This window comes from Dipteris shenzhenensis, chromosome 16 (assembly GCF_047967505.1).
Source record: "Dipteris shenzhenensis isolate YYH24624 ecotype China chromosome 16, Dip_SZ_1.0, whole genome shotgun sequence".
In the NCBI taxonomy this organism is placed as follows: domain Eukaryota; kingdom Viridiplantae; phylum Streptophyta; class Polypodiopsida; order Gleicheniales; family Dipteridaceae; genus Dipteris; species Dipteris shenzhenensis.
The window spans coordinates 7585307-7600791 of record NC_141611.1 but is presented as its reverse complement, the minus strand read 5'-3'; the positions used below and the strand labels follow the sequence as shown (position 1 = coordinate 7600791).

Below are 15485 nucleotides of genomic sequence, written 5' to 3'. Positions count from 1 at the left end.
GCAGCTGCTGCAGCTCCGCCCGCCGCTGCAGCTCCCTCCTCAGCCCGCAGCTCCCTTCTCCGCCCCTCCGCTCCTGCTCCTCCCTGGTTCCCCTCCGCTCCTGCTGCTGCTTCCCCCCGCCTGCTGCTCCCCCCCCCCTGGCTGCAGCCCCGCCCACCTCCTTCTCTCCCCCGCTTCTACTCCACCCCAGCCACTCCGCCTGCAGCTCACTCCCTCCCCGTCTAGCCTTGCCAGCAGATCCTCCCTCCCCGCTTACCCTCAGCCCCCTGGGCTTTCCTCCCATCATGGGGGCGAGGGGGGGGGGGGGGGGTACATGGTACCGCTCCCGCTCACACTCCCACTCCTATAGTAAGACTAGGACCTACACCGAACACGGATCTATCTATCGAACAAAATGGGGAAAAATGGCAAGGATACCAATAAAGCCACCAAGAAAGACGACAACAAAGCCAAGAAACAAACACAACTGAAACTCGAAGATGTGAACACACGCTACAACCACAGTGGACTCGGAGTGGACAGCAAGGCAAAGGCGGGACCCACAGCTCTGCCTCAGCTTCAGTCACAGCTTCATCTTCAGTTTCAGCTTCAGCTTCAGTGTTAGCCTCGATCTCAGCTACATCCTCATCTTCAGCCTCAGCACCAGCCTCAGCTTCAGCTTCAGCGTCAACTCTAGTTCCAGTTTCAGCTACACTTTCAGCTCCACTTATGCCTACTGGCTCTAACACACCCCTACCCATGACATCGATTGCTCCACCCTCCCCTAGGATAGAGGGATTGCCACTGCCACCATCTCTCCCTTCTTCTCCAGCTACAGTTCTCTCTCCGATTATGACACCTACTTTGGAGGAGTCATACACTGTCCCACACTACTCGACCTTTCTCTCCCCTCTGCCTCTGTCAGCCCACACTCCCACACCCCATTGGGATCGCCTCCTCCAAGCCACTATCATCTCCATATCGCACCCATCTCACCCAATCACCACCCAACCTCCAGTCTCATCCTCACACTTTCAGGCCACAATCCTTTCAGTTTCCGTTAAGGCACGGACGAGCTGACCCATCAGAGACTTGCGAGTACTTGCTAATGGAGGTCCAGAGCATCCGAGAGCGCGAGAGGGAGATGTCACGCTTCGCACAAGATCAGACACGCTTCACCCAGAAGCAGGCAGCAAAGCTCTCAACATCAGAGTACGTGGGATTCCTCGCACTGAGGCTACACCGATGGCAGATGCACAAGCCTTTGTGACCACTACCCTAGGGGCGACTGGGCACATGATTGAGAGAGCATGGCGGGTTGGGAGGGACCCCAACCGAGAGCAGCCCCTTATCATACAATTCCATGACGCCCAGGCACGACTTTCGGCTTTACATCGTAGGTCAACCTTACGAGACCAGCCAGCGATCTCTATGAGACCCTGACATCCGAGACCCTATCCTGTACCATCTGGAACTGTAATGGTACCTTATGGTCAGAACCACGGAGCTTCTCGGAATCCTATCCAGGTCACGACATAGTCTTTTACACAAAGACACATCAGAGTCCAGTCAGCAGGTATATATGGAAGTCTGCCTACAGAGATGAGACGAGGGATACAGGAGGGGTTCGAGGGTCAGGAGGAGTTACAGTCCTTTACAGATCCACACTTTTGGGGGCCATCTCAGTGGAGCAGAGAGATCCACACTCCAGGTTTCTCTGGATCCGGATTCGACACATGGATAGCCGGGATTTGTTTATTGCAGTTTGCTACTTCCCCCCCGAGACCTCCCGCTTTGCCAGAGATACTCGAGGGGAGGATGAGACATCCCCATTCGCTGCACTTTACTAGTCCATTGTTGACTTCTCTAGCCGTGGGGAAGTCCTCCTAGTTGGGGACTTCAACGCGAGGACAGGGGACCACTTCTCGACTTCAAGGATGATTCCACTCTACTGCCAGACATTGACCTTGAGGAGGCAGGTATGCTATGAGTTTCAGTTGACAAACAATGACCGCTCACATCTTATGGGCAGGCACTATTAGACCTCGGCAAGATGCATGATCTTATTATCTATAATGGTCTTGACAATTGGCCCGCATTAGGTGGCTTCACTTGCTTTCCGCATGGGGGAGGCTGCGATGTTGTGGACTACATCATGGGATCCCTTGCCTTCACATCTCGCATCACTGACTTTAACGTAGCACCTCTCCCTCCAGGGGCTGATCAATCATCACACCTATCTTTTCTTTAGCATTTCTACCCCCCGCCGCACACCACTTTCTACCCTGTTGAGTTCTTACTCCACCTACCATGATATACGCTTTGATCGTGATCACTCACCTACTTACTCTAGCCGTCTATACATACTTCTCGCATACATTGACTTTATACCGGTATTAGAGGATCGCGCTGCCCTAGTCACACTTGCTCACTACACGAGGCTGCTCTTCACGCCTTCCCCCATACGCCTTCCCCCATACCACCCGCTCCACCCACCCACCACCACTTGGGACTGTACCCTGTAATAGCTGGTACGATGATGAGTGTAAGGCTTTACGCCGTCGGCTCAGATTCGAAACAAAAAATAGCCTTCCGTGCGAACTCGAGATGCCGGGCAAGTACCGTCGTCTGGTACGCAGGAAGAAACTGGACTTCATGCATCGGAACGAGGAGGAGCTACTGAACATTCTCTTCAGTAACAACTCTAAGGACTTATGGCAGAGATTTCCAGAGGGACGATCCCCCCCACCACTCACTGACACTTAGGTGTGGAGTGATTATGCATGCACGCTCTATGATATTCCAAATCAACCAGTCCCTAAACTCACATATGCCACGCTCCACATCCTACATCCTCTTCACTAGGGGGGGGGGGGGTAAACGATGCCGTAATGAAACTTCATAATGGCCAAGCGAAGGATCATGAGGGACTATGCACTAAGTTCATTGCATATGGGATTAACCTCCTAGCCCCGATCTTAGCCAAGCTATTTAATGAAGCTGTTTACTTGGGGTTCCCATGCACCTGGACCATCAACACTATCTCACCCATCCACAAGGCAAGGGATCCCATGAACTCGGAGAACTACAAGACCATTATGCTTGGACATGTCATGTCCAAGATTTATGCATCAGTACTTGACTCCGAGGTCAGCAGATTTGCGGAGTGTCGAGGACTCAGAGTAGCAGGACAGGCCGGTTTCAGGCAGGATCATGGGACCATGGACCATATTCTCGCGCTCAGATGTAGCATCGAGGAGGCGAGGGCATGGAAGCAGAGGGTTTACTGTTGCTTTGTGGATTTCCACAAGGCATTCGACACCGTTCTGAGAGCCTACCTCATACGACACCTACAGGATTTGGGTTACGACTAAGAGATCATTTGGGCTGTCATGGCACTTTATGAGCGAGTTTCAGGCAGAGTCCGGACAAGATCTGGATGGACAGACGAGATCATGAGCACTATCGGGGGTCAAACAAGGGTGCCCATTATCACCTACCTTGTTTAGCCTCTACATCAACGAGCTCGAGACAGTGATGCACGCACATGGTGGGGTAGGTTGCTCCCTCGCGGGTACGCTGATCCGGATATTACTTTACGCAGATGACGTGGCTCTCTTGTCCTCCTCAGTAGAGGGGCTCCAGAGACACCTTGACGCACTACAGTCCTTTTGTGAGTCTCATGATTTGAAGGTCAACTTGGGTAAAACCAAGGTTATGATCTTCAATACATCTCGAGCCGTCATGCGAGATGAGCATTTCACATTTGGTGGGTCCCCTGTTGAGATAGTTTCATCATACACTTACCTTGGGGTTGTCTTTTCATCTTCACCATGAGACCCGCGATGCGTGCACGCCTGAGCAGAGGATATGCTTCATTGGCTAGGCGAGACAGACAGTGCTTCCACTCTCACTTTCAGGATCCACACACCAAAGGGTTGCTTTTTGACTCTTTGGTCTACCCAACAGGGATGTATGGCAGTCCATGATGGGGGCCAGACTTCTTGGATATAGAGTGGGCCAGGGTGGAGTAGCTACAGGTTCTCATGTTATCACAGATGATCCGTGGTAAGCCATCCGTCCCTCACCAGATCATTCGAGCAGAGTTTGGGTCACCCCTATTACAACTAGATGCTGCATTTCAGGTCATCACGTATCTGTACCGAGTCAAGGAGTATGGGGATTACACATCCGAACGTAGCAAGATACCATGGCTAGCATTGTCCTCCTCTATGGCACTTGCAACAGGGGGGGACCAGAGGTGCTGGTATGCACGCACAAAGAGATGGTTTGCAAGACTCGGGCTCCACATGGACAGACTGCCTCCTTTCCAGTACAGCATGGATGCTCCTTTTTCTCCCCTCCTATCACACGAGGTCAACCAGGTTATCCGTGAGGATCTACTACAGCTACACACATTCCGGACCTGGTTGGGCCCGAGTGATCTTCCACTGAAGCTGGCCTTCTACAGAGATCACTTCTTACATATCACAGCGGAGGGTTTCATTGATCCACCAGGATACACGTAGATTCACATACCCCACTCACTGAGGATCTCTCTTGTGGGCGGTTCTGAGTCTCTTCACACAGACTTTGTATTGAGAGCGGCAGAGCGGAGCGGTTACCCAGGGAGAGACGCGTATGCACAATATGTGACATGCAGGAGGTTGAGACAAAGGAGCATTTCATCTTCAGGTGTCCTGTCTACTATGAGATCTGAGGGCGTTTCTACTGCCTCTTCAGAGATAATTATGGAGTTTTGGCCCGTTTCCTCTCCTACCCAGGGCAGCAATGTTTAGCTGCTTTCATTCATGAGGTGCTCAGACACCGCGATAGGATACTCTGAGCATAGAGACAGTGGCAAACTTCCTCCTCGACTGATACTTCTTAGAGCTCTATCACGGAGTTCTTTCAGCCAGATCACATAGACCCCCACGAGGCGAGGCCTCAACATGACCGTGACCCAGAGCCTGTGACCCGATAGCTCAAACAGAGGGTTGACTCACAGATCATACTTGGGGACATCCCCTCCTTGTTTAGGGTCAGAGCCCAATCGACGGGGGTCACAATGGCCCTGGTTAGACGCAGAGCTACGACCACGAGACATACCAGGACTGCACCCTTGGGGAGGCGACAGCGCTCTATTGCTGACCTCATGCCTCCACTTCCACAGTCCCATCCATCTTGATGTCCTACTGCTGTTGATGATGATGATGATAGTTATGATGATGTCGACGATGATGCTGAGATTGATATGACTATACTGTCATTTTGCATTTTCTGCATTCTGCATTGGTATCGATGCTCGTTTAGTAGCTCCACTACCACAGCTGATTGTAACCTTCAGCTGCATATTTCAGAGTTTTTGGATGTGACTATTCATAGACCCATCGGTCTTCCAAAGACTTTAATAAACTTTCTTTCTTTCTTTCTTTCTCCTTTACCCCCTTTCCTTGCTATCTCTCTCTCTCGTCCTTCCTCTCCCCCTACCCTCTTCCCCTTTTCTGCCATCTTTGGCCCCTCACCAAATATGTCCCTTCCCCTTTCCTTACATTGGTATCAAAGCTCTTTCTTGGGCCTAGTTCCCAATCACTTGTGCCTGCGGTCAAAAGACACAAGGAAGTCGCCATCATCGTCAGGTGGTGCAACTACTGGTCAACCTACGCGTGGGCAACAAAGGCCACAACTACGAGGAAGCAAGAACTGAGTCACCGCTCAGTCGTCACTATATATCGCACTTGTGAGGAGAGCTATTCACAGCAAACCACAATCGTGAGGGTAGTCACCAACGACTTTCACCACCCACCTGTGCCTCAGCCATCGAGGCGGCCTGACTGGGCTGCCCGCAATCAACACCACCCCAGCCCAAATCACCTCACGCCGCCCGTCAAACCTGCTGGAAGTCCATGCCACCTTGCCATGGCGCCGCCATCACTTGCACCTAATTCCGCCTCCCATCTGTTCAAGCAGCCGCCGCCCGCCCTCTGTCTTGCAAACACCTTAGCTTAGGTGCCAATCTGTTAGAATTATAGATATAATTCAGCAGTGACCAATGTAATATAATAAGCTAGTTAGGGGCACTTTTCCCTCTCTAAGAGGTTTTTCCCCCTAACTGCAGTTAGTTCACTAACTATGGTTAGTGACTACTAAGGTTTTGTCACTCGGACAAAACCTTATCTTTCTCACTTTGTGTTGTACTCTTTACACTCTATTCTATTGCAACTACGTCTTCAGCTTCCAAGCTTCCTGCACTCTCAATCTCTCTTGCCCTCACTCACTCCCTATCCTTCATTTGGTATCAGAGCAAGGTTCAAGAGCTCCATGCTCCCTGCTCTATTCTGCTCCAACCTCCCCGTCCAGCTTCAGCCCGTACAATCGTACGGTATTCTGCCGTACAGGTGCGCCGTACATACCTGCTCACCGTACATCGTCGCCGTACAGTTCCGTACAAGCTCCGTACGTGTCATCGTCTGCCACCGTACAGCGTTCTGCTCCCGTACCTGCGCGCCGTACAATATCCGTACCTGCTTTTCGTACAGCTCCCGTATCTGCTCGCCGTACCTGCGCAGGAAGCCGTACAAGGTTACCGTACAGCTCCGTACTTCAAAGCCGTACATCGTCGCCAGACTGTACGGTTAACCGTACAGTCCCGTACAACTCCTGCTTCCCGTACTGTACGGTCTGTTCCACACTTACCGTACAGTCTGTACGTGCAGATCTACACCGGTTGCTGTCAACCTCGGGTGTTCTTTGACAGGCTCATCTTGCAGAAAACTACAGTTTGGTGCAGTTGTTTTGGAGTACATTTGGGGCATTTTGCATATTGCAGACATTGCAATCATTGTGCAAGTTTGGAACTACATCTGGAGCAAAATTGCACATCTAGTCTGAAATTTGGGGCTTTTGTTTAAAAATTGCAGATTTGGGGCTTTTAGTAATTTTGCCCCTTTCTGGCTGCAATTTCTAGCCACAAATTGGGGCTTTTGTGTTGGGAGAGCATTTTTTGGAGTATTCAGTACATACTGCCTTTCTTGGAGTGTTTGGAACACTTTTGGCAGATTTTGGAGAGTGTTTGATGCTTGGACAGATTTCTGACAGCTCAAGTACAGAAATCTAAGTTGCATATACAGCCCGTGCTTGGCTGTGTTTTTGGGAGTTGTGCATTTTATTCCCAGTAAGGGAATTCAGCTTTGTATCTGCTTTAATCTCTTTCTCAGACATGGCCCATCAAAATCAGAATGAGTTCCAGTTCGGTGGTCTTTCACAGGAAGACAAGTTGGATGGTACCAACTACTCCCTCTGGAGTTTCATGGTACGTAATATTCTGATTTCTCGCAATTTATGGGATTATGTCAATGGGGATGAAATCCAACCAGCAGATATTGCACCTACTACCCCTCCTCAGCAAGGAGGTGGAAGAGGTCGTGCACAGGGTGCAGCTGCAGGACAAGTTGTTGGTGCAGCTACAGTCAATACTCCAGAGCAAAAGAGATGGGATTCACGGGATGCCTTAGCCTTGTCATGCATCTCTCTTTCAGTGAAAAGATCAATCATTCCGCATATCCGGTCGTGTAAGACCTCCAGGGCAGCGTGGGATATTTTGGAAAGCATGTATGCAGCACGGAATGATGCCAAGGTATCTTTCTTAAAAAGAGAGTTGAGCAACACACATATGGAGGAGGGTGACTCCATGTCAGTCCACCTCACAAAGCTACAGGATCTCAGAGAGCAGTTGTTAAACATAGATGAAATTATTCCTGATTCAGAGATGATTACAACCACTCTGAATTCTCTTCCTGAGTCTTATCTCAGCTTTCACACTTCGCTGAATTTATCATTGAGGGGGGGTGCAAATCCTCTCACTTTTCATGAGTTGATAGGACTTCTGCTTCAGGAAGAGCAGACCAGGAAAATTTTGGCTTCACGTGCAGGTGAACAAGCCATGCTCTCAAAATTTAAATCAAAAACAAAGGGACAGGCAAAGACAGCAGCAAATCAGCCTTCCAGTGGGTCAGGACAGCCTTCACAAAAGGCTAAAAGTGATGCAAGTAAGCCCAAAAAGAAGGGTTTTTGTCACTACTACAAAAAGCCAAGTCATCACATAGCAGAATGCAGGAAAAGGATTGCAAAAGAAAAGAAAAACAGCTATCAGGTCGTGTATTGCAGAGATAAATGAGGCATCCAACAGCCTGACTGTAGAGTGTGACATCGATTGATTCACCTGCATCATGCATTGTAAGCTTCAGCCCCGGCTCCATGGGAGTAGCTATGGGCTTACAATCCTGCATGTTGAATTTGTCCAAGAGTTTCTGCACATACTTGGATTGAGACATAACGATGCCACTTTTCTCTTGAGTGAACTGGATCCCCAAATAAAAGTGTAGCAGCCGCAAATCTGACATGTCAAAAGTGGTCTGCAATTCAGCTTTAAAATTTGCAATATTATCTTCATTTGACCCTGTGAGCAGTAAGTCATCTACATACAGAATGATGACTAAAATATCCCCCCCATCCTTCTTGATGTAGAAGGTGCTCTCAGTTGGACTATTGTGCAGCCCCTTGCTGGTCAGAAAGGCATGAATTTTTGCATACCATGCACATGGGGCTTGCTTCAGCCCATACAAAGCTTTATTCAGCTTGCATACCTGAAGTGCATTTCCTGAAATTTCAAAGCCTGAAGGTTGTTTGACATAAACCTCTTCCAACAAGTCTCCATCAAGGAAAGCTGTTTTAATGTCCAACTGATGAATATTCCATTCAAAATTTGCAGCCATGGCGATAACTGACCAGATGGTTATCATTATGGATGTAGGAGCAAAAGTCTCCTCATAGTCTATGCCCTTTTTCTGAGCATATCCTTTTGCAACCAGCCTTGCCTTGTACCTATCAATGGTCCCATCTGGCTTTCTTTTAACTTTGAAAACCCACCGTGTACCTATGGCATGTTTACCTGGTGGCAAATCGACAACTTCCCATGTCTGATTTTTCTGAATGGACTGCAATTCATCGTGCATGTTATTCATCCAATGCACATTTTCATGTGCCTCTTCAAATGTCTCAGGCTCCTCCTCATCAAGAAGAGTACCTGCATAAGCTGATTCAACTGAAAGTGCTCCCCTCCCATGCCTTACTGCACTCCGAGTTCTACCAGGTAATGGAGCATCAATTTTACTGAGTTTGTAACAGCCAATTTAGGACTGTTTTTGCTTGTGGAGGTGGTAAGACATCCTGTGGCTGAATCGGAGCATGTGGAGGTATCTGAAAATTTTGATTTGCATCAGATATATCAGCAGGGGAACCCAAGGCAATGGGTAATAATCCCTCAAAGACATCATCGGAAAAAGTAGGCAAATCAAATTCAGCTTGAGTGTGAGTTGAATTTTCTGAAAATATAACATCTCTACTGACAATAATCTTGCGTGTAACAGGATTGTAGAGACGATAGCCCTTGCTCTTTGCACTGTACCCAACAAAAATGCATTTGATTGCCTTATCAGACAGTTAACTTATGCCGAAACTCAACGGGCACATGAGCATATGCAAGGCATCCAAAAACACGAAAATGATCCACAGAAGGCTTTCTCCCTTGCCAAACTTCATAGAGAGTCTTGGTCTTTAAAGCTTTTGTGGGAGCCCGATTCAAAACATAATTGGCACACATGAGACCTTCAAGCCAAAATTTGTGAGGCAATTTTTTGCTTTTTAGCATGCATCTATCCATCTCCATAACAGTACGATTTTTCCTCTCAGCTTTGCCAAGGTGTTAGCCTCACTGTAAGTTGATGTGCAATGCCCTTGTCTTTCAAAAATGCATCAAAATCTGCAGATAAATACTCCCCTCCTCTATCTGTGCGTAATGCCTGTATCTTGAGTCCTGATTCATTTTCAACCATGGTTGCAAAGTGTTTGAAAACCATAAACACTTCTGATTTGCGTTTCAGCTCATAAACCCAAGTGTAGTTGGAGTAGTCATCTATAAAAGTGACAAAGTAAAGATGACCACCCAATGATGGAGTCCTCATGGGACCACAAACATCACTATGAATAAGCTGTAATTTTCGAACAGCTTTTACTGATCCATCCTTCTTGAAGGGAAATCTGTGCATTTTACCAAGAATGCACCCTTCACAGGCATGTGGAGGAGGTGTTTCAAGAGGAGGCAATGCATTAACCATAGCATGTTTTTGAAGCGTCATCAAGCTGCCATAATGCATGTGTCCATATCTGGCATGCCATAACTCCGCATTCTGCATAGCAGCAGTAGGAGTGGAAACGGCAAGAGCATGTGCTGGTCTTTTCTCATACATGTCAAGCTGCAAAAGTCCACGTAACAAAGTGCCAGACAATCTCAAGGCATAGTCATTCTCTCTGTCATGGACTGCACACTTGTCATCTTCAAAAATGACCTGAAATCCAGCTCTGTTAAGAGTGGACACTGAAAGTAGATTTTTTGTGATACCAAGCACATACAAGACATCAGAAATTTTGAATATTGAGCCATCAATGGCTGTAAGTTCAACTTCTCCTGTACCACGAACTGAATAGGAGGAGTTGTTGGCACATGTGACCTTTTTACCAACGGGTGGTGGATGCAGAGATGTGAAAAGACACTTTCTGGAAGTGATATGATTTGAGGCACCGCTATCAAATACCATGTATTTTGTGTCTCATTGACACTGAAAGCTGATGCATCCTTGGAAGAATCATAACTGCATGTCAGAAAAGCATAAGAGTCATCATTACAAGTGGCTGTACTATCCGGAGCAGCCAACTAAGAGTCTGAAATGTAAGACAAGAAGGCATAGTCATGCTCCACAAAGTTGGCTGTAGCTTGCTCATTGTCGATGCATGAGGAGCTGAATCTGAAACAGCCATACCGGAGCTTCTTTTCTTTTCTTTTGCAAGCCTCTTCTTGCATTCTCCAATGTAGTGACCTGGCTTTTTGCAGTAATGACATATTCCCTTCTTCTTGGGCTTACCTGCATCACCCTTAGCCTTTTGAGAAGGCTGTCCTGAACCACTGGAAGGCTGATTTGCTGATGTCTTTGCTTGTCCCTTTACTTTAGGCTTGAATTTTGAAAGCATGGCATGTTCACCTGCTCGTGAAGCCATGTTTTTCCTGGTCTGCTCTTCCTGCAACAGAAGTTCTATCAACTCGTGAAAATTGAGAGGATTTGCACCCCCCCTCAATGACAAATTCAGCGAGGTATGAAAGCTAAGATAAGACTCAGGAAGAGAATTCAGAGTAGTGGTAATCATCTCTGAATCAGGAATGATCTCATCAATATTCAGCAATTGCTCTCGTAAATCCTGTAGCTTTGTGAGGTGCACTGACATGGAGTCACCCTCTTCCATATGTGTATGAGACAATTCTCTTTTCAAAAAAGACACCCTGGCATCATTCTGAGTTGCATACATGCTCTCCAAAAATCCCATGCTGCCTTTGAGGTCTTACACGACCGGATATGCGGAATGATGAATCTTTTCACTGAAAGAGAAATACATGACAAAGCTAAAGCATCACGTGAATCCCATCTCTTTTGCTCTGGAGTGGTAGGTATACCTGCACCAATAACTTGTGCTGCAGCTGTACCCTGTGCACGACCTCTGCCTCCTCCTTGTTGGGGAGGGGTATTAAGTGCCACATTTGCTGACCGGATCTCATCCCCATTTACATACTCCCACAAATTACGAGAAATCAGAATATTGCGTACCATAAAATTCAAGAGGGAGTAGTTAGTACCATCCAGCTTATCCTCTTGTGAGAGACCACTGAACTGGAAATCATTCTAATTTTGATGGGCCATGTCTGAGAAAGAAAATATAGCAAATGCAAATCTGAATTCCCTTGCTAGGAATGGAGTGCACAATTCCCAAAAAATACAGCCAAACACTAGCTAAAAATGCAACTCAAAACTCTGTAATGTCTCTGTCAGAAATCTGCCAGAGATGCCAATCTCTCCCAAAACCTGCCAAAAGTGCTTCAAAACACTTACAGAAAGGCTGTGTGAACTGAAACCTGCAAAATTGCTCTCCCAATACAAAAGCCCCAATTTGTGGCTTGAAATTGCAACCAGAAAGGGGCAAATGGTCTAAAAGCCCCAAATGTTGCACAAATTGCTCTCTCCCTGCAAAAGCCCCAAATTTCACTGCAAAATTGCAGTGTGATTGCAAAAGCCCCAAATTTTTGCAATCTCTGCAACAAATGCAAAAGCCCTAAATTTTTGACAAAATTCCCAATACACAAAATGTGTTCAAAATCTGCCCACAAAATGGCCTGCAAAGCAAAAATCTGCCTCGAATTAGATTACCAACCAATAGTTCCCTTGCTGTACCGACGGGTACCCTCCTATGTACGGATCTGTACGGATCTGACGGCGGCTTGTACGGACGGAATTGTACGGTTGTACGGACGACGACACTCTGCTATACAGAGTACGGACGGAGATGTCCTGTTATACGACGATGCACGGATCTGACTGGCATCTTGTACAGACGACGAGCTGTACAGGCGATGTACGAAACTGTCAGCTTGTACGCACGGATGGGCCAAGGTTGTACGGCGCTGTACACTTGTACGGACATAGTGTGTGCCCTGTGTACGGAATGTGCTGTCAACACGTGCAGGTACAGACAAGCGTACGGCAGCTATACGAAACAGTACGACGAAGGTACAAGTGATGGGAGCTGCACGCTTGGGAGTTGTACGACGCATGAAGTACAGTCCGTACATATTGTGTACGGAGGATTGTACGGACGAAATTTGCAAGCAGGTACGGACGGGCAGCGATCTGTTGTTCTTGGAGCAGGGAGCAAGGTCAACCCGCTCTGATACCAAATGTGAGTTGAAGAGAGAGAGCAAAATGTGAGAGCATGAGAGCAAGAGTGTAGGAGAGTCAGAGCTGAAAGCAATAGTTGCAATAGAAGAGTATATTGCAACTGAAGAGAGGGATAGGTTTTGTCTAAGTGACAAAACCTTATCCTTCACTAACCATAGTTAGTGAACTAACTGTGGTTAGGGCGAAAAACCGCTAAATGAGGAAAAAGTGCCCCTAACCTACTTATTACATTACATTGGTCACTACTAAATTATAACAATAATTCTAACACATGGTACCCATTAATTGTTAGCGCTTTGCATGCAAATAACACACTGTGGACTATTTCTAGTCACGGTGGGCGTCCCCACTGAACACATGTGTACACAACAAATATAAAATATATATATTTATTCTCTGGTTGACCGAAGTCAACGCTCTTGATCATAATTAAGGGGCTTTCAAGGGTCGAGGCGCCTTAATTATAGTCAAGTCTCTCCAACCGAAGTTGGCGCAACTCTCCAACCGAAGTTGGCACATCTTGGTTAACCGTAGTTAACCCTTTTGGCGCACGCCAAGTCCCGTTGACCGAAGTCAACACTCTCTGACCGTAGTCAGCTCTGTGGTACTCTGGTTAACCGCAGTTAACCCTCTTGGTAATAAACCAAGTCTCCCCGACCGAAGTCAGGTTTACTTGACCAGAGTCAAGTATCTTTGACCGTAGTCAATTCTCTGACCATTAAAAGAACTCTTTGACCATAATTAACACAAATGGAAAACTCTTTAATTATGATCAAATAAATGGTCAACTGTACTTTGACTTAGGATATTTGCATTGTGGTGACACATAAAATAAGGGTGTGTAATTTGAAGTTCTTCATCCAGAAAAGAGGATAAAGTTCAGATTTCAGCATGTAATTTTTGAAACCATTGGATTTAGCTTACTAGTTTATAGTCATATCGATGAAAGACCTTGTATGATCTATGTTTGAAATTATGAGACGTACAAAAGTCCTATGCCAGCTTACCTAAGTTGTGCAGCAGCAACTCTTCCAAATATGCTTTCTTCACAGATTGGCTTTACACTAACCCCATAATGCTGAGATATGGGTTAAAGGTCAACTTTATATTATGAAATTTGATGGACAAGAATACTGACTACACATATAACCTGTTTTCACAAATGTCTTCTTCTACACCAGGAAAAGTAACAATTTGAAAAATATTAAGTATAGAAAACCTGCCAGTGAGATGGATGCATGTACTAAACACGTAGAAACTCTTAGCGTCACCCTCAGTCCAAAAGAATTCAGCAAACAAACATAGCATATATTTGAAACAACACAATTAGCCAAACAAACAAAATAAATATGTTCGCTGCATTTGACCTTGAAATTTATGTCATCGCACTCTCCTTTATAGCAGAATCAAAAGGTGTGTCCCTTAAGCTTTGTTACAATTGAAGCTCTAGTTAAATTGACGATTCCCCCATGACACCCCAAAATGGCCCAAATTCTCACCAATCATGGAAAAAATTTCCAGTTGCTAACGGCTTTAAAGAGGCAGTTTTGCTGCTAGATTTGCACCCAATTGCATAAATTGCCAGTGACACCTGCATCTCAAAACAAAAATCAGACAGAGATAATGTATTATATACTTGTATAACGCTTAGTGACATCCAAGAGCATGACTTGTTGCTTAACCATGACACATATGTGGTTAAAGCAAAACAGCAAAACGGAAGCTGTTCTAAAAACAAAGGAACAGAACAAATAAGTCTGAAAGGGTTGGGTATTGCTCCTGCTTTATTACGTGCCAACTAGAATGTGATATGACCTCTTATGAATCATTTAACAGTCTTTACAATAGAGAAATACATATAATGTGTGAATCGAGGTTTGGTTTGATGTTATGTATTTGCAGTTACCGAAATGGTCAAACACTAGTTGTCGAGGTTCTTCATGTGAGATATGAGGGGACTAGATATCCCTAGGGCTTCCTCTATGCATGCTAGTGCCCAGAGTGTCAAAATGACTAGGGGGCACGTATGACCAAATGTGAATAATGAGAATCTCATACAGGACCTAATGGGCACAAAGGGCATGTGCACAAGTGAAGGACACTTGGCAAGGTGCCAAGTGTGAGGGATATTAGAAAACAGAGGAGGTTGCTTGCGAGAGAGAGAGAGAGAGAGAGAGATGTGCAAACAATAATTGAATAATGCTGAAGAGAGAGAGAGTAGAAACAATAATATGTATTTTTCCATCCCTGCCCTTCTCTGAACAGCCTTTGCTGTTGGTTTTGGTCACAGCAGTTGGCCCATGGATGAGCCCTTCTGCCCATTGTTCAGGGCTTGCACTGACCTCCTACGGCAGCCTGGAAATGCTGCCCACATGTGAAACAGGATCTTCTACTAATGCTGCCTAACAGTAGCTAATTTTAGGGACTTCTTAGCGCGAAATAGCAAAGAAGGTAGCATTCTCCTTAATGGCTTGATTGTGACAGCGCGCAATGGGCCATCGTCCGTGGCTGAGGCAGCCTCCTTCCCATATAGCCATGACATCATCGTTTGTGACCATGTCCTTGATTTGCGAGTACTTCAAGCCATCAAGGTTATGCAATAGATTGGCAAGGGCAATTGCTTGTGCCTCTCCTATCCTGGTTGGTTGTGTGGTAGCATCAGCCACA

At 46.5% G+C, this 15485-nt stretch overlaps 1 protein-coding gene across 1 annotated transcript in view; it reads right to left on the bottom strand.

The window, feature by feature from the left end:
* The window catches only part of FK (Ergosterol biosynthesis ERG4/ERG24 family), a 110259-nt gene that overhangs the window by 39986 nt on the left and 54788 nt on the right, over positions 1–15485 (bottom strand). The window contains exon 5 of the mRNA XM_087387090.1: positions 14318–14409. Within this exon, the coding sequence (XP_087243216.1) occupies positions 14318–14409 (92 nt within the window). The remainder of the gene's footprint in view (positions 1–14317; positions 14410–15485) is intronic.